This window comes from Akebia trifoliata, chromosome 3 (genome assembly GCF_017979445.1).
Source record: "Akebia trifoliata isolate Shusen 1 chromosome 3, ASM1797944v1, whole genome shotgun sequence".
Taxonomy (NCBI): Eukaryota; Viridiplantae; Streptophyta; class Magnoliopsida; order Ranunculales; family Lardizabalaceae; genus Akebia; species Akebia trifoliata.
The window spans coordinates 44,187,127-44,210,438 of record NC_141377.1 but is presented as its reverse complement, the minus strand read 5'-3'; the positions used below and the strand labels follow the sequence as shown (position 1 = coordinate 44,210,438).

The 23,312-nt window shown below is 38.5% G+C and overlaps 1 protein-coding gene across 5 annotated transcripts in view; it reads left to right on the top strand.

Annotated features, from left to right (window-relative positions):
• LOC147407219 (binding protein) overlaps positions 1-23,312 on the top strand; it is a 72,201-nt gene that overhangs the window by 4,329 nt on the left and 44,560 nt on the right. For 4 of the 5 annotated variants that reach the window (XM_086435673.1, XM_086435672.1, XM_086435670.1 and 1 more), the window contains 3 exons: positions 3,342-3,405; positions 13,637-13,871; positions 15,021-15,182. In XM_086435673.1, the coding sequence (XP_086291799.1) occupies positions 3,342-3,405; positions 13,637-13,871; positions 15,021-15,182 (461 nt within the window). Of the gene's footprint in view, positions 1-3,341; positions 3,406-13,055; positions 13,545-13,636; positions 13,872-15,020; positions 15,183-23,312 lie in introns of those variants that run through there. The other variant, XM_086435674.1, reaches the window with a different exon arrangement.

Genomic DNA, 23,312 nt, shown 5'->3' with positions numbered 1-23,312 from the left:
AAGGTAGTTCGATAAATCGAACCCGAGAGTTGGGGCGATAGGTCGGTCAACCGAGGTGGTGGGTCGACCAATCTTTCTCGGGTCAACAGAGCAGAAAGGTTTTTGTTATCTCCTTTGGCGATTTTTGCCCCAAATTCGTACAATTCTAATTTTTTTTTTTCAAAATTGATTTAACATAAAAACACATCAAACAAATAATTCTATACGTGAATTTGTAAAAAAAAAAAAAAGCTTTTCCCTAATTTATAACAAAACATAAAAGGTTTTGAATTGAAAACTACAATGTATTGAAAACTATGACTATTAGGAAGATCTCAAAGTTTCCTACCTTAGACTGAAGGCTAAGAATCCACGAAGAACGCGGGATATTGAGTTGGGTTGAAGTTCCATATCGTATGCTGTCGAAAATCCTAGCTTTTCATTCCACCTCGAAGTTTGCGACGATCCGATCGTTTTTCTCTTCTATGCTAATGTCTAACGGGTCCTCTAAATAGATGAAAACCCAAGTTGAAGATGAAGGGAGGTTAGGGATTTTGTTTTATAAGAAAAAAACGTGAGAATTAGAGAAAGACTTTTGGAAATTTTCGTGGGTTTTAGTATTTATAGTGTCAAAAGGACGTAATGGTCATTATTAGATTTATTTTATTTTAATGGTGCGGATCTAATGGTGTAGTTGGATTTGTCAAATTCCAACTTCTAGAAAAATCTCATATATGTCTGTCCTACAAATTTCCTTGAGATACGTGTTAAAAAATCTGGGGCATTAAACACACACACACACGCACACACACACACAGAGCTAAAGTAGATTCATAACAGAGAGATTAGGGTTTCGTTGGTAAGGAGAGAGATGTACCTGCATGGCTTCACTTGTTGGAGTTAGATCGGAGCTGGAGATCTTATTGGAACTAGGATCGTAAAACCCTTCCTCTCCCTCCTGTTGCACACAGCCAAACCCACTTATAGAGACTCGATTTTGAGTCTATTTGCATTAATTTAATCCCTTTAAAAAATTAATTTTAAGGAAGCATTCAATATTTTGGTTAATATTTGAGAAACCCACATGTTTTGAAACTGATAAAAGACCCCTAGACCTTGGTCTCCTCTTGAAGACCTCATCTTATTGTCTCAGAATGTCTCAAATGTATCGGTTATGTTTCAGAAATGTTTCGGTTTTTTAGGAAATCGAAACATTGGATTGAAATGACATTTTAAACCTTGTCGTATCTATATTTTTTTGGTAAGTAAACAAAATTTTATTTAAAGAATGATGAAAAGGGAGGTCAAGATGACCAACCCAAATACAAAGAGACCAAAACACAACTACTCCTAAGACAAATTACTAACCTACTCCCATCTAACGAGAAGTCTTCAAAGAAAACTCCCTTAAATTTTTTAAAGATTTTTTTTCCTCCAAAAATACATTCAAAATGAAAATACTCAAGTCTTGCAACTGATTCTCCTTTCCTTCAAATATGCGAGAGTTCTTTTCCTTTTAGAGAATCCAACAAATTGCAAAAGGAATAAGGGTTCATAGAATCCTTTTAGAGGCCAAACCCCACGCCAGTGAAACAACAAACGAATGGAATTGTGAAGACAACCAGCTACCCCGAATAATGATAGGAAATGGGACCAAATCTTTTGACACAAAACAATGAATAAGAATATTGTCTGTTGACTCCCCATTCTTCTTACACATGTGATGACTATTTGGTGAAGGATAACCCTTATGATTTAATGTAGCAATCTTTCCCAACGCCTCAAATCAAATGAAATACGATATGACACTCTGGATGGAACCTCCAATCCCCACATAGCCGCAATAGGAGAACTTTTGGAAGTTGGTTGGGCATAAAGATGATAACATGATCACACAAAGAATACCCATCTGGTGACCCTTCCCAAATCTTACAGTATCTGAATAAGAGAACTGGATTTGATGTAGAAGTAATCTTGATCGCTCAATCCATACGTAAAATTTTGTGATGCCAATTAAGGTGTTTGTAGTTTGGTATGTTCTTGGTCGTTATGTTATTAGACTATTGTGACATTAACCCAAACTCTTGTTAATGCTATGATAATTGGATAATGAACGAATAGTTCCACCGAACATTTCCATTTTTTACATTATGACTAGACTTGCATTATCATTGAAGATTGCTACAATTTTTAAAAATATTAACACATAGGGTGTCAATGTGCTTTAAATCATTTTCTTCTTGAAATTAGAAGTGCATAGTTTATTTGCCTGATATCATCTCCACTAAAATATTATATAAATCCAAATTGTGAGAACTTTGAACCATTTCAGAAACAATTAGATTAATTTAAATTATTATTTATATTATATATTAGCATAAGTTTTGATGCATGTTGAGCTTGTAATCTGCTTGAGGTTTCTGCATTATTGGTGTAAAGTCTATGTTGAGTTCAGTGGGGTCTTCTTTGATGACTTCATGGGGAGATGGGACTGGGTTTATGGTTTGTAATCTGCATCAGGTTTGTTGGGTTTTCTTTCTTTTTTTGTACTACTATATCTTTTTTGGTCTCCTCGACCAAGCTTAATACAATTGCATTTACCTAGAAAAAAAAGTTTTGAGTCATTATTTGTGCTATACATATTGACATTGGGCTATATTTGTACTTATGCTAATACAGGTTTTGAGGCATTATTGTATCTTTGTTAGCGTACTTCTATGATTATCATTTTCTTTTATGACCCAACATCTATTTTTTTTCCCTGTAGGTTTTTTTTGTTTTCGTTTTGGAGGGTAATGTCCTTACACTATTAAATAGTCCTCCAAATAAAGCTCATTGAACAAGGTTTATATGTGCTATGAGGTGATTTAATGCCATTACCAGTGGTTTCCTTGATAAGCCTAAAAATAAGCTAGAAGCCATTACCATATAACATATGGCATAATCCTTGTAATCATGGGGTATTTTGGATTGTCATATTTGCAACAAGGGAATATATTTCTGATAGCTTTTTGATGCATAAAATATCTTTTGGCTAAAAAAAGGCATCAAACTGCCTCTTAGTTATGGCACACCTGAAGTTGGTGATATATGGTGCTTCTTAAACTTACAAAGTGTGCTATATAATTTACTTCTAATAATTTATACAAGTTTTATTTGTTTAAAGGTTGCTGTATGTCAGTATTTGTACTTGCTTTTGTGATGGGCATGACTTGGTTAAAACCTTCCACCAAAGTTTTAATGCTAACCTTTTTTTTTTTTTTAAATCTCAATTTCTTAATTGGTTTATGGTGTTTTTATTATCTAGCTGGAATTTAAACTATACTGATAATTTTTCATATTTTCTGTATTGTTTTTTTCAGTGAAGTTGGTGATGAGGCAGTTTTGAGTACCCTTTGGAAGAGACATGAGAATGCCATTGATAAGGTATTTACAGTAATAGCTTTAACTTCTTTTTTTTTTATTGGTTTGGGGGGGGGACGGTGGGATGGCAAAGGATTATTTAGTAAAAATTACAGTGGCCCTAACTGCTTAGTGTGAGTGGACTAGGCCACCTAAGAGAGGAAAAACAGAGAAATAACAGGGGACAACTCCTCAACACCTCATGATCACCATTGAAACTCAGAACACAAAGGACCCCTACAGAGCATACTACCATTCTCCTAAGGACAAATAATCCCACTTGTACACAAAAGAGTCCTTTGAATTCTTCGTGAACTAACCTCTGAATAATATATTTTCTTTTATTGTTATAAAGATCTCCGGCAAGGACCTCTCACTCCCCTCAAAGGTTATTTTATTTTGGTCCTTCCACAATCTCCGACAAATTGCATATGAAAGCTTACTTCATAGGGTCTCTCTAGGACAAATGCATGGCACTCTCAATTGGAGGATATACTAGCCACTGAAGAAGGCATGGTCCAATGAATATTGAAAGGGGAAAAAAGGAGCACACACTGGCAAAGCTTTGTGACAATGAACATGCAAGTGATCCACATATTCCCCTTTTGCTTTTCATGAAGCAATAATTGGAGTGTAGTGCCATTTGCTTTACGTTAGGGTATCTAATAAAATGGAAGAATCGAGTCTCCTAGGATCGTGGCAGTTATATTAGGAAACTTTTGATTGATTGGATGCTTATTTCGAAAGAATTCTATGGTGTTAAGTTACTAGAGTTGTGACTGGAGTGCACTTGTTGGTATTAGAGTTGCTCGTTGCTTGCAGCCAATTGTTGTTTCATTGGTTATCCCCCCCCCTCTTATAGTTTTTGTTTCCTTCTTCGTTTCTTGGGAACTCCTGTATGTTTGCTCTAAATAAAATTCTTTTGTTTCAAATCAAATAGAGATTGTACATAATCTTGGTTTTGGAATCTTGGGCAAGTAAATATAGTTTTTTGAAACTGATTTACATGTGTGACAGATGAGATCAGATCTGAGATTTCTCAGATTTGGTTGAAACTTTTAGAAAATTTCAGAAGTCAGGAAAAGATAGAGATAAACTTTACTGATTTTATTTCATTCAAATTTAAAAACTGCCTTACTACTGAAAACAAAAGATATAAAAAGTCAATAATGCCCTTGTAACTAACTGAAAAAATAAAACGGTTACAACTGATTAACTAGCTAATAGGACTGATTATAACTGCATCATTGCTTTCCTCCTTAAAAGAACTCGACCTCGAGTGGAACACTGGCTAAATTGCTTCATTGACATAATATGGAAGCAAGTGTTGCACATTAAACATTAGAAGTGTTTCAATGCTCAGGTAGTTCAACCTTGTAGGCACTGTCATTGATACATTCCAAAATTCTGCAAGGACCCACTTTACGACCTTTAAGTTTGGTGTATAAGCCAGTTGGCTGCCTATCTTTGGTTAAAATCACCCAAACCAAGTCACCATTGTTAAACACAACTCTCCTCTTATGAAGGTCAGCAGCTGCTTTATATTTGGCATTAGAATTTCAATTTGGAGCTTAACGTGTGCGTAAATGTTGTCATATCTGCAGCTCTAGGGTTGGTCTTCTTATTAGTAGGCAAAGGAGTAAAATCCACAACAATAGAAGGTCTCAAACCGTAAACCACTTCAGAAGGAGAATTGTTAGTAGTCCTGTTCTTTGAAGAATTGTAGGCAAATTCAGCCAAAGGAAGAATGTTCTCCCAACTCTTGATATGCTCACCAACCAACCAACGTAGCAAATTTCCAAGGCTTCTATTGATAACTTAAGATGCCCATCAGTTTGAGGGTGAAAAGAAGTGCTGAAGTTCAAATCAGTCCCAATGTTGCTCCACAAAGTGTGCCATAAATGGCTAAGAAACTTTGCTTCTCTTCGGAGACAGTGGAGGTAAGAACGTCATGTATTTTATATCTCTTTGAAGAAGAGATTAGCAATATGAGAAGCATCCATTGTCTTCCGACAAGGAATAAAGTGCGCCATCTTTGAGAATCTGTCCACAAGCAGCACGATAGAATCATTCTTCCTTTGAGTAGGTGGTAAACCTAATACAAAGTCCACACTGATCCACAACCACGGTTTATTAGACAGTTAAAAGTGTTAAATACAGCCTTGCATTAGTGGCTGTACCCTTTCCCTTTCGACACACATGGCACCTTTGAACATGCTTGTAACATCCCGAGTTATTCTTGGCCAAGAAAAGTCTTTTTGTAGCAGATCAAGAGTCTTATCCCTACCAAAATGACCTAAATTGTGTTGCTCAATAAGAAGTTTCTCTCGTAGAGAGTACTATGTGGCACCCAATCGCAAACCTTTGAAAAGAATCCTATCTTTGAGCATCAAATCAGTGGATTTTCCTTGCTGTATCGTGTGTAAAATAGTAGCAAAATAAGGATCTTCATGGTAATAATCCTTAAAACTGTCAAAACCAGCCACCATACCTTGCATCTCCACCAATAAAGTAGCTCTTTGACTCAGTCCATCAGCCACCTTATTGAGAATACCAGATTAATGCTTCAGAGAGAAGGTGTATTGTTGCAAGAAACTCACCCATTTAGAATGTTGCTTGTGCAAACTTTGTTGACTATACTTGAGAGCTTCGTGGTCTGTATGTAGAATGAACTCCTTATAGGCCAAATAGTAATTCCAATGTTTAATGGCCTGCACTATAGCATAAAACTCTAGATCATAGGTAGAATACCTCATTTTGGTACCATTTAATTCCCACACCTGAAGCATCATAGTCTAATTCAAAGATTTTGTCAACATCTGGGACACTAAGTATTGAAGCCATAGAAATATTCTTCAACAGCTGATAGCTAATTTGGGCTTCTTGAGACCATTCAAAACTCTTCTTCTTAAGGCATTCTGTAAGAGGAGCTGCTATAGTGCTAAAGTTTCTTATAAATCTGCCATAGAAGGTGGTCAAACCATGAAAATTTCGTACTTCATGAATAAAAATAGGTGTAGAGCACTCGACTATAGCTTGGACTTTCTCTTCATCCATCATGATTCCCTTAGAAGATACAATATAACCCATAAAACATAATTTCTCCAATGCAAAACTGCATTTCTTCAAGTTTCCATAGAACTTTTCACTTCTCAAGATGTCAAATAGCTTCTCAAGATGAAATGCTTGACCTTGATTCTTTTTCGATTCTGGTGAACGGATGCCCAACAGGCTTTTTTAGGAGCTCACGTGGTTTGAGGCAAGGAGACCTCCTCTCCCCCTTGTTCTTTGTGTTGGTTGTGGAAGTGTTGGGTTGTTTTTGGAATAGGGCTAACAATCTTGGGATAATCTCAGGTTTTACGGTGGGAATGGATGACTCTTGTGTGTATTTTTTACAATTTTTTGATGGCACAATGGTTTTTTTGGATGCATTTGATGACCGAATAAGATACTTGAGGGGGGGGGGGTGCTTTGTTGATTTGAGGGAGTTTCGAGGTTAATGATAAATTACAAAAAAAAGCAAATTGTTTGGGGTTGGGGGTGATGCGGGGGTTTCTAGATGAGCAATGATGTTTGATTGCCAAAGAGAGGCTCTTCCGACGTTGTAGTTGGGTTTGCCCTTAGGAGTCGATTATAAGAGCAAGTTAACTTGGGACTTGGTGGCTGAGAGAATGGAGAGGTAATTAAGTTCTTGGAAAGCTAGGTATTTGTCAAAAGGTGGGAGGATCACACTTATTAAGAGTACTTTAGCTAGCATCCGTGTCTACCATCCATCTTTGTTTACCATCCCCAAAAGTATGGAGAAGAGATTAGAAAAGCTTATTAGGGACTTTTTGTGGCATGACAAGAATGGGTTGAAGAAAATTCATTGGGTTTCTTGGAAAGTGGTGTGTTAGTCAAAAAAGAATGGGGGTCTAGGAACAAGGGGTTTTAGAGTCTCGAATTGGGCCTTGTTGGGCAAGTTGTTATGGAGGTATGACGAAGAAATGTTCGGCCTTTGGAAGAATAGTGTCAGATCTAAATATGGGGAAAATTGGAATGGTTGAGAAAGTAAAGAGGTCAAAGGGTCGTATGGGTGTAGTATGTGGAAAGGGATTATGAAAGTTGGATTTCAAGAAGTGGTTGAAGTTCAAAGTGGGTAAGGGTGACAGGATTTGCTTCTGGGAAGATTGGTGGTGTGGTGATTCTTCTCTGTGCTCTCATTTTCCTTGCCTCTACAACCTTTCTTTGAAGATAGGATTGGCTTGTACTGCATTCTTGAACTTTGAGGGAATTGAACCTGTGTGGGACCTTGGTTTTAGGAGGGGATTTAATGATTGGGAAATTCAAGACCTTCAAAGCCTGACATCTCAACTCGATCAAGCTCATTGGGTGGCCATGGAAGAAGATGGAAGGGAGTGGACTCGTACTAAGGGATGTAACATCACAGTTAGTTCATTTGCCTCGGGTATGTCCTTATCTACTACTCATCACTTGAATTTTCCTTTCAAAATCATTTGGGGTTCGAAGGCCCCCTTAAAGGTGCGTTTCTTCATTTGGCAAGCGATACTCAATAAACTTCCCACTCTCGATCATCTAATTAAGCGGGGATTCATCACTCCAAAATTTTGCCATCTATGTCTTTTGAATGGGGAGTCAGTTGTCCATGTTTTGATTCATTGTCATTTAGCCTATTCCATTTGCTCTCATTTCTTTAGTCTATTCAATATATCTTAGGTGCTTCCAAATTCGATGCTTTCCTTATTGCAAAATTCAGATCCTTTATTTTCGGGGAGAAAGAAAATCCTTTGGAGGTTTCTTCCTTTCACAATTTCTTGGGAGATTTGGTTGGAGAGGAATAGGAGGATCTTCAAGGGTGTTATAGGCTCTTGTCGGGATGTCATATTCAATATATTGGGGATGTGTTTCTTTTGGTGCAAGATGTACCCCGGAATTCAAAGGCATGTTCTTTGAAGATTTTTGTTTTTAGATGGGACTCTATTTGTAATTCTTAGGTGCTTTGGCTTTGCTTTGTTGGCCATCTCAGCCAACTGTTGTATTGCTTTCCATTTCTTTTCTCAGTAAAGTTTATAATTATAAAAAAAAAGAGGATGCTCTTTAAGACAACGACTGTACACAAGAATATTGTCAAAATAAACCATTGCACACTCCCCTAGAAGAGGCTGCAAGACTTGAGTCATAACCTGTATAAAAGTGCTAGGAGCATTAGTAAGTCCACAGGGCATAATAAGCCACTCAAACAGCCCATTATGTGTTTTGAATGCAGTTTTCCACTCATCGCCATTCTGAATTTTGATTTGATGATATCCACTTTGTAGATAAATCTTAGAAAATATCTTAGCACCTGCCAAATAATCTAGCATGTCACAAGTCTTGGAATCAGAAATCGGTATTTGATCGTTATCTTATTGATAGCTCTACCATCCACACACATTCGCCAAGAGCCATCCTTTTTAGGTGTTAGCAATGCCGGAACAACACAAGGACTTAGACTTACATGAATGTACCACTTATCCAAAAGTTAACCAACTTGTCATTGCAATTCTTCGTGTTCCTTAGTCGCCATTTTATATGAAGCCTTGTTTGGAAGAGAAAAACCCGGAATGAGATCAATACAATGCTGTATATTTCTCATTGGAGGCAATCCAGAAGGTAAATTTGGTGGAAATACGTCTGAAAATTCATCCATATGGTCTCTAACATCTTCAGAAAATGTAGGGGCAGCAACCTCTTCATTAACCACCAAAGTGAATATAGGAGTAGATCCATCGTATTCTTTGAGGAAGCTTTTTAGAGTAAGAAGACCAACAACTTTTGATTTGTTATCCATCTTTTCTTTCATTTTCATGGGAAGCGAGGAGAACTTATGATCTTCCTTCAAAAAAGTATGAGTGTTCTTTTTCCCATTATGGATTGTGTTTCTATCATATTGCCAAGGTCTTTGAGGAAGAATATGATAAGCATCCATTGGAACCACATCACACAATACCTCATCAAAATACTTCTTCTGGATAGAAAAAGAGACCATGCATTGCGTTGTTACTTTTACTTCGCTATCCTTCTTGGACCAAGAAAGCTTGTAAGGTTGAGGATGATCTTTGGTCTTCAACTGCAACTTGTAGGCTATTTCAAGGAAAACCACATTCTCACAACTTCCACCATCTATGATCATATCGCAAACCCTCCCACCAATATTGCAAGTGGTATAAAATATAATTGTTCTCAACCAATCTTCATCATTAGGAATAAGAAGTCTTCTTCATCATTAGTGACATACCTTCTTTGTTTTCATACTCACCACCAAGTTCTTCATTTAGTGGTTATGGTAAATGACTGATCACACGCAGTTTCAACGGTCTCTTCAAGTAATAGGGCTTTACTACCTCCTCCCATAGCCTTCATACAGTCTGAAGAGCGATGTCTCGGTTCTCCACGCTATAAACACTTAAAACCAGTACTTTGAACTGATTTTCCAACACCAACATATCTGAAATTTGGTGCATTTGAAGTCCCAACAGCAGGTTTAGATGCACTGGAACGCTGATGAGGAACATTACTCTTATTTTGTAGTGGGAGTATAACCAGCTCTTACATAAGGCTGAAATAAAGAATTAGATCTAGAAGAGGTTTTTTGTTGTTGTTTTTCCACTATTAGAGCTTGATTATATGCTTCGGAAACTGACCAAAATGTATGCAGATTGAGAACATCCTGAATGTTAGTTTTTAAGCCACTAACATACCTTGCAACCATTTGTTCTTCACTTTCATTCAAATCAATTCGAGCCACCAATTGATAGAATTCTTCGGTGTAACTCTCCACACTTCCAATTTGCTTAAGGTTATGCAATTTTTTTTTTGACAAGTTAAAATTTCATTAGAAAGGGGGACGAGAAGTCCCAAAATTACGAAGCTTATTAAAAAAGAGGGAAAAACAAAGAAAACCATAAAAGCGGCATCTAATCTCCCAAGTTGAGAACGAGATCCCATTGAACAACAAAATCTTCAAAGAAAATGCCCTTAAACTCTTGAAAAACTGTTCCCCAATGGAAAAGTAACCCCAGCACATTAAACTTGAGCTCTTCATAAGATGACTCATTTTATAAAAAATCCGCTTACTCCTTTTCCTCCATAGACCCCAACAAACGGCAATAGGTTCCACAAGATTCGCTTTGAGCGAGGAAAACAAAACCCTGAAAACAGCCACAAGTCGAAAAGCTCCTGAGTTGTATGTGGTAAACAATCTTCCATACCGAAAAGGCTAAGATAATGAACCGACATCCGATTTGCTATATCTCAATACATGGTTTGCATGTAATTGAAAGGTAGGAAGTGATCTTTCAGCTCTTTTTCCCGTCTTGTGCCACTCTCGAATTTTACTTTTGCCTCTCCTTTGATGAGTGAGCTGCAATTGTTCCCACCATGCAGAGGCTCTTCCTTTAGTTAGGCCACTAATTTCACCTTGCTTTCACCGGAGACCTCATAATACTCAAAAATTCTTTCAAGAGTTGATCCAACCAACAAGTTCCTCAGGATTTAGGCTGTCTTGAAACTCCGGAAGATCTACCTTGATATTGTTTTCCCTCGGTAATTATTTTTCCGGTTCATTCCAAAAGGATTCTCAAAATTCAAAGAATTTGAACTGGATGTGTTATCATCTCTAGAATTGGAATTAAAATGATTATGAGGCACTCTAGGTTGCTCCATTGGAGGATGAAGACTTTAGACCAGTTCAATCAAGGCTTGAACTTGCCTCTTTAGTTGTTCCACCTCATTGTGATTATTAGGAAATTGATCCACAACATTACCTTTCTAATTTGCTGCAACATTAGCACATCCCCTACTAGGGCTGCAACCTGGGCGGGATGGCCCATACTCAACCCAGGCTTAACTTGATTGATGGGTGAGCTTGGGTTGAGTTATATAGAACATGAGTTGAGCCTGGGTAAGAATATCTTAACCCGATTTTAATCCTGGTTGAGCTCAGGTTGAGGGTACGAGCAACCTGACTCAACCCGAACCCAATGCTATATACTAATATATAAATATTTTTATATTAATTATAGATTTTTTTATTCCATCTTATTATTATAACTTGTGGACAATTAGTTAATATTAATGTGAACTTTGATTTGGCATGGTTTGTCTAAATATTCTCTCAATGATGGATTTGAGGGTTGTATGCGATTTTATTTACTAGTAGTTTTGTTTATCTTTTTTTTTTAGATATTGAATTTATTTGCTAATCAAAATGAAATTAGGGTTATTCAACGAGTCAAACCCGCCCAACATGACCAAACCACCCAAAATTATCTAAACTTGGGCTAACCCGAACTCAACCTGATTTTAGAATATCAAGCTCGGGTTAGTGACCTTAGGCCCAATGGTCGGGTTCAGTTGAGCTCGGTTGAGGGTTCTACTACTTGGGCTGAGCCTGGGTTTACCCTCCAACTCGCCCAGGTTGCAGCCCCATCCCCTACCACGCTGATTTCTTCCATGCGGTTGCCTATTCATTTCAAATGCTGAAAATAAGCTGTAAAATTGATCAAAATATCAGTTTATTGCCAAATTTATCAATAAATGATCAAATGGATTCAAACTCAGATGACGACGATTTCTGTATTCGAACAGCCAACCAACCAACAGCTGAATCGAATCACCAAAAAAATAAACCCTACAAAATTGAGCTTCAAATCACCAATCGAACTGCAACAGCATAGCTGATTTGAACTCCAGATCACTACTTGAGTCGTGAAACACAATAAGATCGCAATCTTATCTCAGTTACTCGAAATTAACTTCCTAATCTGAGGTTGCAACTGTTTTTCGATTCGATTTGGTTCTCAAGTAGTCTACAAATCGCAAGAGTGAATCCAGATCTCAAACTCAAACTTTGCAACTACATCTATGGGAAAAAATCATCAAAATTCAGAGAATTTCATGTCGCGAAACATCAATCTCTGCTCCAATCGAAGTCGCACATCGCTGAATCTGATTAACTCTTACTTCAATCGATTTAACTTCACCAAATCAGATCAAATTCTGAGCTCTGATACTAAAATGGTGAGACCAGATCTGAGATTTCTCAGATTTGGTTGAAACCAAATCAGATCAAATTCTGAGCTTTGATACCAAAATGATGAGATCAGATCTGAGATTTCTCAGATTTGGTTGAAACTTTTAGAAAATTTCCGAAGTTAGGAAGAGATAGAGATAAACTCTATTGATTTTATTTCATTCAAATGTAAAAACTGCCTTACAATAATCTATTTATAGGCAAAACAAAAGATATGCAAAGTTAATAATGCCCTTGTAACAAACTAACAGAAAACTCTAACTAACTAACTAAAATGAAAAGTCCATAATGCCCTTGTAAAGAACGAAATGAAAAAGTAAAACAGTTACAACTGATTAGCTAGCTAATAGGACTGATTATATCTGCACCAGTGACCCCATGGCATTGGTTTGTATTTTTTTTGGATGGGTAAAGATTGAAACTTTTAATAAAAAGCAACACACAACAGACAAGATGACCACATGAGATACACTAAGAAATAACCAACCCACTAAACAAGAGACTACTCACTCTCTTGATTGCAAATCCTATCCTATCTATACAAGAATCTTCAAAGAGAACACCTTTAAATTCCTTAAAGAATTTACACCAACAGAAAGGAAACCCCAAAGTGATTAGTCATAGTGGCCCCTAACAGTACAGCAGTGATTAGTCAGCCATAAGGATTAGGGGAGAAAGTTCAAAATTGAGAGTGTTCCTACACAATACAACTTTCTGGCTGAGGCGTACCTTGCTGGGGGAGGAAACTGCAACCAGGGATTGCGATGACAAGTGAACTTTGAACAAGAGAAATACTAGCTTCGTTAAAAATCATCCTACTTCAACCCCTAATCCTAAACCTACTTTTCCTTGCCATAAACCTAAATTCTTGCACTAGTAAGCCTAGATTGAGCCCATAAAACCCTGACTCCATACTAAACCTTACTTTTATACCATGGTTGCCCTGAATCCATTTTGGTAGCAGAGCTGGTTCTCCTGCATCAATTTGGTCTTAAAGCTAGTTGTCATGCATCAAGGAGATCTTAGTTTTTTATACTTCAATAAATTATGATGGGATGTGCAACGTTTTAGCTGCTGGAGGTGCTTTTGGGTAATTGCCTGCGTAGGTTGTATTTTATCCTAATTAATTGGTATTTTCTCTGGAAGCTTTCATATTTTTTTACTTTCATGGTGAAATTATAGGTGGAAAAGAGAAGGTTATTTCATGTTTTCCTGAAGCAATTCCTGCTTGTATACAAGAACTGGGAGCCTGTATGTTCTGGCCAGTTGTCAGAAGCTGGTTTGCCTACCTCCACATCTGTCGAGTATCCATCAGGTTCCGATGATATAGTTATTGGCTGCTCTGCTGGACATCCTTCTGAGATAATTCTCTTTCTAACCCAAGAGCTTGCAGAGCTTACTGCTCTTGTTACTGAATGTAAGTTGAGTAATTTTGTCGCTTACTGTAGTGCTTGTTTGCTGATTGTTTCTTTGTCTTTCTTTCTCTGTTCTTTTCGATGAGTACCGGGCATATTGTACAATGGGAATATGGGCAATTACACTGATAAAAAAACAAAGAAAAAAAAAAGAAAGAGAGAATATGGACAATTACGGTCAAAGTTCCCTATAGAGGGAATGTACAGGTCCGCAAAGAATATACAAAATTCTTTGCTTATTGCTTCCTAACTATTCTGTTGATGATTTTACCCTTTGGAAAGTAGAATTTTATTGACAAGGGGAGAAGACCATGAGAATATAAGGAAAATATCACCATAAAAAAGATGATGTCTCTCAAACACAATGTCTTCCCCATTGGGATTTCATTCCTGATCTTAAGTTGGATATGCCTTCTTAATGTTTATTTAATGAGGTACTTTAATTAGAAGAACAAAGTGAAATTTAAAACCCTGTCAGATTTTGTTGGTGCTGGTCTGATGTTAATAACTACACTCCGTCAGAATGGTCAGATTTAAAGGTTTCACCAGACTGTATTATCTGGTCAGTTTCCTTCTGTGAAGGACCAGTGATTCTTTCTCCTTCATTCTTTTATGCAAGAAAGGGTAGTCCTAGTTGTTGTAGCCAGTAGGTGGCTTTCACTTATGTTAACAGAGTTGATTAGTGGAGTCTGCATGTCTAAAAGGATGTTGGTTCTTGTGTTTAGAAGCAACATATTACTTGCTTTTTTGGTGCTCATTCATATCTTTTAGCTGTTGTCTGGATAATTTTGATGCATGGACAACTTCCTTAATGTGCTCTAAGTTGCTAACTAATGTAATTCTAATACTAAAATCATTGGCCTATTCTCTACGTTTCACCATTTTTTGAGGTGTTCCGATTTTAGATTTTTTTTTGTGGGTATTGAAAATTTGGATTTAGTTTTAAATTTACTTATATATTGAAACTTTCAGACAAGAGGTTGAGAAAGCATGTTCCCTCATTGGATTTATTGATTATTCCCTCTTCACAAAACTGTATTTTCCTATATTGGTTGATTGTAACTTCACTGTGAAGTCAATCAGCTCAATTTATTCTATTCTGCAGTAAATTTGCAAAACATGGCATTCTAATTCAGTGAACACCAATGCAGCTCAATCTTCAACAGATTTATCAGCGGCCTCACTCAGCTTGAATATCACTGCTGAAGGATTGCCTGTTTTGGATGCCTTGACAATTATTACTCGCTCTATGCACAATTGCAGAGTTTTTGGCTACTATGGAGGGATGCAAAAGCTTACAGCACTTATGAAGGGTATTCATCATTTCTATTTCATTTGGTTCTTTTCTCGTCTTACTTCTCTTTCCGAGTCTATGTTTTTCATATGTCGTATGGACCTATTGTACCTCTACGAAGTAGTAGTTTCATCATTCCAGTTGCCACAATTAGGTTGAGAATAGTGAATGATTGGACTCTGTAGTCTGATCTTTAAGTTTCTGTGTCTGTGCCTGTTCACGTTACCTTATTTGCGTTTGTTGGTTTTAAGTTTGTGTTCATTAGTTTTAAGTTATTTGTCTTGAGTAGAAAATGTCAACCTGAACTGGCCATCATTTTTTTTTTTTTTTCGGAGCGGGAAACCTGTTTTTAATGAGATCAGTAAACTCGGTGCTGGCGGCTATTGAACCTAGGTCTATGGTACCATCACCCATAGACTTTACCAACTAAGCTAGCTGGCATCTGCTGAGCTGGCCACCATTAAAACCGCCATTGTTTTAATGATTTCATTATAGGTGATGCTGGTTTGTGATTTTTTTTTTTCCTTACTCGGTGATTATGGAATTTGGTTAATTAATCAATTTATTTGACCTATTCTAGCAGGTTAAATATCAAACATAAATAAGCAAATAATCATGCATCCATGACACAACAGATTTTTACATGGAAAACGCTTCTGGGAAAAAACACAGGACCTTGTCCAGAATGATCCACTATAGAATTAATGAGTTTACAAAAGTTATCCACCCACAAGACGACTGATAGACCCGAATCCATGATTTACCACTTTCTTGCTTCAACACACCCTTTGCAACTCCACGATCCAATTCCACGAACTGTTCTTATAACCTTGATCACCACTTGATCCGAATTCACGAACCACAACACTCAATTCCACGAGCAACCCTCGAACAATTTGATTCCACGGATCACAACAACACTTGATTCCACGAGCAAATCAACAAGCTGTCTGGGGTGCGGTTGTCTGATATGATCTCTGAAACTCTCATGAATAAGAATGCAATTTTAGGGTTTTAGAGAGGTTGCCAGGATTTTCAGAGCTTCAATATTCAATGAATTTCATGCCTCTCTGACCTCCTGAGCTATTTCTAGACCTTAGATCTGAAAAGTCCAATTTATAGGCAAAAATTCAGACTTCTAATAAAACTGAAATTCTCTTCTTCCATTGATTGGACTAACCAGTTGATCGATTGATTTTTAAACCTTGTCGATGTATCAGAAAAGTTCATTGATTGATTGGTTTGAACCTCACTTCAAATTAAAACCAATTTTGAACTTTTATTTTTTAAATTCATTTTCTAATCACTTAAGGTATATTGGTCTCTAAGTCACTTACCATCTTAAGCCATAGAATCGAATTGTCTTCAAAATCTGTTGTGACGCTCTTGAACCTTTGACCTTGATCTTCAACTCTTTAGGTGACTGAATAATGACTCACTATTTTGGAAATAGAACAATGCCAACAAATAATTTCCTAACAGTTTGGATTCTGGACAACATCAAAGGCTCCATTTGCAGACCATTTCATCCTTTTTCTGGGGTATATAAAGTCAAGTTTGAACTGGATTGTAATTTATACTTTTCCATCCATGTTTATGAAGTTATTTGAAACATTGTGGATAGCTGGTGAATTTCCTTTAATGTTTTTGATAATGAACTGTATGTTGATATTGGCCATAAAACTAGTCCCCAAGAAAGAAATAATTATCATAATTAGTGGTTGTGCACTCAAGTTAGACTAGGAAAAAACATGGAGCACTTGGATTTGGAGAGAGCACATTTATAGGAGGGACTTAAATAGTCATGTAGGGAAGGAAAGTAGGTGATATTAGAAGGTACATGGAGCACTTGGAATTTGGAGAAAGAAATGGTATAATATGATCCTTGAATTCATGGTGGCATATGGTGATGCGAACAAGTATTTCATAACAAGGGATGGAGTTATAGGTACTAATAAGAGTAGAACCAAAAAAATGAGACGGACTTTTTTTCTACTTTGGGAGGAATGAGTAATCAACATGTAAGACTGTGAGACTATTTCAGGGGAGAGTCTAACCAAAAAAAGTAGGCTAGTGGTTTAAGTGTTCACATTGAAACATGGAAGAGAGGGAGTGGAAATAAAGAATGCCGAGCAACGAAGTGGTGGAATTTAAAAGGAAGCAAAATGACTTTTGTAAATAAAAAATTGTTGAAGAAAGAAATTTGGAGGCAAATACTACAATTATGTGTAACTTGGTCGTTGTATTAAAAGGAATAGTGGAATGAATTCTATGGAATAGAATTACACACATGAAAATTGTTGGTGATTACGTGGCAGAAGCGTGTGAATCAATAGATTCAATAGGTTGTGTTCAATGGAACACTCAAAATCAATTTGAATCAATAGATTCAATTGATAAACAAACAATAGCTCCTCCCAAAAGTACTTTTTGTTCTCTCATTTCTATTTACCAAAAAAAATAAACAAACAATAGCTTGATAGAAAATAAGCATAAAGGTAAAAAGTAATTAAAAGAGAATAAATAATTGAATTGATTATTGATTGATTGATTATTTTGATTTTCGGATTTGGAGCTCCTTATATAGATAATTCCATTATAACAACTTAGAATCCTACTAAAATACTAAACATTAACATTCCTAACCTATCTATAACATAATACTGACTTTCTAATCCTATTAGAGCTCAAATTGGACACTTCTAAACACTTTTAAATATAGTTTAAATAATAAAAACGAATTTGAAATAAATTAAAAACAAACAAGGAATTGTACTCTTAACATAACTATGAAATAGAAATCCTACTAGAAATAGAAATAGAAATAAATCCTAATAAAATTAGGAAGCTACTTAGAATTGTAGATATCTTACATCAGGCCCATTTTCTTTGAAAAAAACTCGTTCTCGAGTTGTCCTTGAAGGCCTTTTTTTTTCCATTCATCTTTCACCTAATCCACTTATAGTGCTATCCGTTCTTTAGATTTAGATTAGAGAATATAATTGACCATAGCATGTCATCAGACAACATAACATTATCATTCATCTTCTTCAAGATATGAAGGGGTTCAATTTTCTTCAACTTGGTCCTCTTGTAAATTCTGACGGGAAAACGATATTTACTAAGATAAACTATAACCAAATCTCCTTTTTCATATCTTTTGAATTTTTTATCCTTATCGACATTTGCTTTGTGTTTTTCATTAGAAGCTTTAAGGTTCTTCTTCACTTGTTCCTTCAATGTGTCATGCTCTTTCAAACTAATCCAATAATGTGACAGATTTGGGAGACTTGCATCGGGCACCAAATCGATGTGGTATCGTATATTCTCCATGAGAGGCAATGTATTTGATAATTCCGAAGGAAGAACACAAGAAAATTCTTCAAGAAGGGGTTGCACTTGATGAGAAATTTGAGTAGGAGTGTCTCGGTTTGCACTACTATTGGGAACACTTGGCTTGTTTTCTTTAAGTCCTCATTGATGTTGGTAGAAACAAAACATGTTCCATTCTCCTTGGCTAGTTAGGTAGCCTTGGTGTCACGGCCCTATTCTTTCGAAGCGGGGTCGTGCGGCGCAAGGGGGTCAAATCCACTTGCAAGCCTGTAAAATGATCGTACACCACACACACGTATATAGCAAACAAGTAAACGAGGCAACACGAGATAAAGTCCGGAGGCAACTTTGTTGATATAATATTGATTACACGGTGTAACGCGTTACAAAAGCAAATAGATGCGTTACAAGCAATTGATGATCCTATGACACGCGGGACTTCCACGGAGTTGGGCTTCAAGGCTTCAACAACGTGGGTGTAAACCGGGGATTGGGATAGCACTGACACCCTTCCTACAAAGTGTATGCTAAGTCTTTACTAGGTTTCCAGAAGGAAACATCAAAAGTAGAGGCCGGTCATACTCCCTTATTACGAAAATGCCACTAAGCTAACAAGTGTGCCCTGGCACGGGGCTGACACGTACCCTAAGCTAACAGATATGCCCTGGTACGGGGGCTGACATGGCTTCATAATGAGCCTTACATACTGTTACATGAGTGCTCCTGGGTAGCTCCGAGGCGAGCTTACACCTAACTCCAGGTGACAGATGATTTGGCCGTTACAGTCTCCCCCACCTATTCTGCAGACGTCCTCGTCGCATTGACCTGGCAAACTCTTCAATCGGCTGCTTGAAAGGTTGTAGGTTCTCTGCACTCTCCTGTGTAGCTTCAAATTCTGGCATGTCTTGTGTGACGAAGTACTCCACGTGCTGCTGCTGCTGTTGCTGAATGGAACTGCTGCTGAAATGACGTCTTCGAGAACTTTGTCGACAACACGCTCTGGCTGAAAAGCTGAATGAGAAGTGGTACGTGTTGGAATGCTGCGCGCGGGATCTCCTTGATCTGCTTGGTACGGCTTGAGACTTCTTGCATGGATGACAGAGTAGATGCTGTGTAACCTGTACGGTAACCAGAGTTTAGCAAACCTGTACGTCCTTGGACTGTGTCTCCTGTAGCCTGAAACAATAGTGTGAGAAGTTAAACACTGTTGGCCTGATATAAGTTCAAAAGTACTCTTGTTGGAGGAAGAGTTCTTCTGAGTGGTGGAATTGAACAAATTCGCCCAATTCGGATGATTGGCATTGGCAAGATGCCTAAAATACTCCAACGCAGAACTGAATCTCTCCGTTGGCCAAACTGATTGACGATGTACACTGCCCGGAAAATCAAGCTGGAATCTAAGTAGTCTGCATGGTCCGTTCCATAACTTCCCTGTGACTCTTGAATCTCTGACGCTGACAACACTCTGAGGTACATCACAATTCTTGCTGACACTCTGACTAAGTGGCTGAGGGGCTTCTTCTGCAACTTGAATCTTACAGTAACCTGATCTCTGACCTAACTCTGAAAAACACTTGGCTGTCCCAAGCTTATCAAACAAGTCGGCACTCTGCTGGATAGGATACTTGTTCTTGATGGTGATCTTCTTCACTGCTCGATAATCGATACAATGTCTTGAAGACCTATACTGCTGCTTGCTCAACTCAGCTAGTCTTGGATGATTCATCCTGTAAGGCCTCTCTATAAGAGGTGTGGCAACAGGTAGCAATTCATTCTGATGATCATTCGACCTACGTGGCTGTAGTGTCTTCGGAAGCAAATTCGCTACCTCATCATCAACTTCTGCTAAAACCTGTGTGGCTTGTATGGGAGTTGAACTATGGTTCTTTTCTTCGGCTTCAACTCTTAAGGAAGCAATGTACGGTTGCTTTCCTTTCTTCAACCCTTTTTTCACCTGAATGGCTTAAATCAAATTTCCCTCTTCCTTGCCTGTGGAGACGGGAACAAAGCTTGGACATTCACCTAGCATGCCCAAGGTGTTGGCAAATGGCATTGGTACAACCCTGTTCTGTCGCATGAAATCCATCCCAATGACAACTCTGAACTCATCGAGCGGAACTGCGAGTAAATCAAGCTTACCCTTCCATGTACCTATCTTGACGGACACTGACTTGGCCGAACCTTGGATAGGAGTGGCTTGGGAGTTTACAGCTTTCATACGGCTTGAACCCTTATCGAGCCGGATATTGAGACGCTTCGCCTCTGCAGGGGTAATAAAGCTGTGAGTAGCTCCTGTATCAACCATTGCCTGGGTGGTCTTCCCACCAACTTCAATATCGACATACATAAGACCCTTCCATTTCTGGCTATTCTGAGTCTCAGATGTCTGCTTCATTGCATTCAAAAGATGCAAGGCTCCCATGTGAGGAGAATCTTCATAATCTCGCCCACTCGTACTCTCGTGACTAGGGTCACTCTGGGAAGCTAATAGTGCAGTCAGTTTGGCTCGCTGTGGGCACTTGAATGTCTTGTGAGGCCCACCACACAAAACACATCCATGCTTGTGACGACGCTTGACTGGCGAGGTACTTCTGCTCTGTGAAGGTGAGGAGTTCCGTGATGATCCCGGACTGGAACTCTTTCTATGCCTTCCATTCTTGCCATTCGAAGACTTCTTTGTGTACTCAGGTTGCTGGTAGTAACCCTTCGATTGATGATGTACATACTGTTGGCTCCCTCCCGCGGGAGTATAATCAGTCAACCGCTCGGCTGCTGCAATTGCAGACGCGAGATCTTCCACATGTTGCCGTTGGAGTTCTGTCTGAACCCAAGGCTTGAGTACTTCTTGGAATGAGAACAGTTTGTCTTTCTCTGATATGTCACGGATATCAAGCATCAAGGCGGAAAACTGCTTGACGTACTCGTGAACTGTACCTGTATGTTGGAGTTGCCTCAACTTTCTACGGGCAATGAACTCCACGTTCTCTGGTAAGAACTGGTGCTTCAATTCTTTCTTGAGGTCCTCCCATGTATCGATGGAACATTGGCCACTTTCCATCTCGGTGTACTTTGTCCGCCACCATAGCTTGGCGTCACCTGCAAGATACATAGAAGTAGTTGTTACTTTTACCTCTTCGGAATCCGGACGAGCTGCACGGAAGTACTGCTCCATGTCGAACAGGAAATTCTCGAGCTCTTTCGCATCGCGAACACCATCGAAGGTACGTGGCTCGGGTACTCGCAAGCGCGAGGGAGAAGCATCACTATTGGTAGATCGTTCGTTACCGACGGCGCGGACCAGGAGACCTACTTTCGTAGTGAATTCTGTAATCTGTTCCTGTAAGACGGCTAGGTTGTCTCGGGTATCTTCCTCGAGGGCTGTCACTCTAGCTCTGAATGTCTCGGATCTTTCCTCCAGCGTGCTCTGGCGATCATCTATTCGTGCAATACCATCAACAATACCGGATAGCATACCTATCTTTTCCTCCAATACCTCGATGAGTTCCTTGTTTGTACGTGGTGCTGGTGTGTTTGGAGCGGGTAGATCCGCGGTACTAGTAGTTCCTCTTACCATCGTTCGCGTGAACTAAATGGAATCTCGGGGGAATAGCTAGGGGGAATACCAACTGTGCTCAAACAACTGCTACTCTGATATCAACTGTCACGGCCCTATTCTTTCGAAGCGGGGTCGTGCGGCGCAAGAGGGTCAAATCCACTTGCAAGCCTGTAAAATGATCGTACACCACACACACGTATATAGCAAACAAGTAAACGAGGCAACACAAGATAAAGCCCGGAGGCAACTTTGTTGATATAATATTGATTACACGGTGTAACGCGTTACAAAAGCAAATAGATGCGTTACAAGCAATTGATGATCCTATGACACGCGGGACTTCCACGGAGCTGGGCTTCAAGGCTTCAACAACGTGGGTGTAGGCCGGGGATTGGGATAGCACTGACACCCTTCCTACAAAGTGTATGCTAAGTCTTTACTAGGTTTCTAGAAGGAAACATCAAAAGTAGAGGCCGGTCATACTCCCTTATTACGAAAATGCCACTAAGCTAACAAGTGTGCCCTGGCACGGGGCTGACACGTACCCTAAGCTAACAGATATGCCCTGGTACGGGGGCTGACATGGCTTCATAACGAGCCTTACATACTGTTACATGAGTGCTCCCGGGTAGCTCCGAGGCGAGCTTACACCTAACTCTAGGTGACAGATGATTTGGTCGTTACACTTGGGCTTTGAATGAGAAGGGTGTAAGATTACTTTGCCACCATTATGCATGAAGGAATAGGTGTTGGCTTTGTCTCGGTATATGATATCATTATCATGAAGTCAAGGTCTTCTCAAGAGAATGTGACATGCTCTCATTAGGACGATGTTACAAATAACCTCATCTTTATATTGCCTAATACTAAAAGAAAGAGAGCACTGACTTGTCACATTCTTCTTGCATTCATCGTCCACCCAACCTATAGAATAAGGTGTAGGATGTTGCGAAATAGGTAGCTTGAGTGCATCGACCATGTGGTTTGAAATTATATTTTCTAAACTTCCACTATTTATAATTAATTGGCACAATTTGTCTTGTACCATGCATGCAGTTCTAAAAAGACTATGTCGAGTTGAAGGACCAACATGTTATACCGACAATAAGTTGCGAATAAGACAACTTCGATGTTCATCTTCTTCCTTGAACCTTTGATCCAATTGATCTTTGGTTACAAAGTTGGTGTTTTTCAACCATGTTGAAGGTGGTAAGGCTCTCAAATGAGGCTCTGATACCACTTGATGTAGCGGAAGCTTGT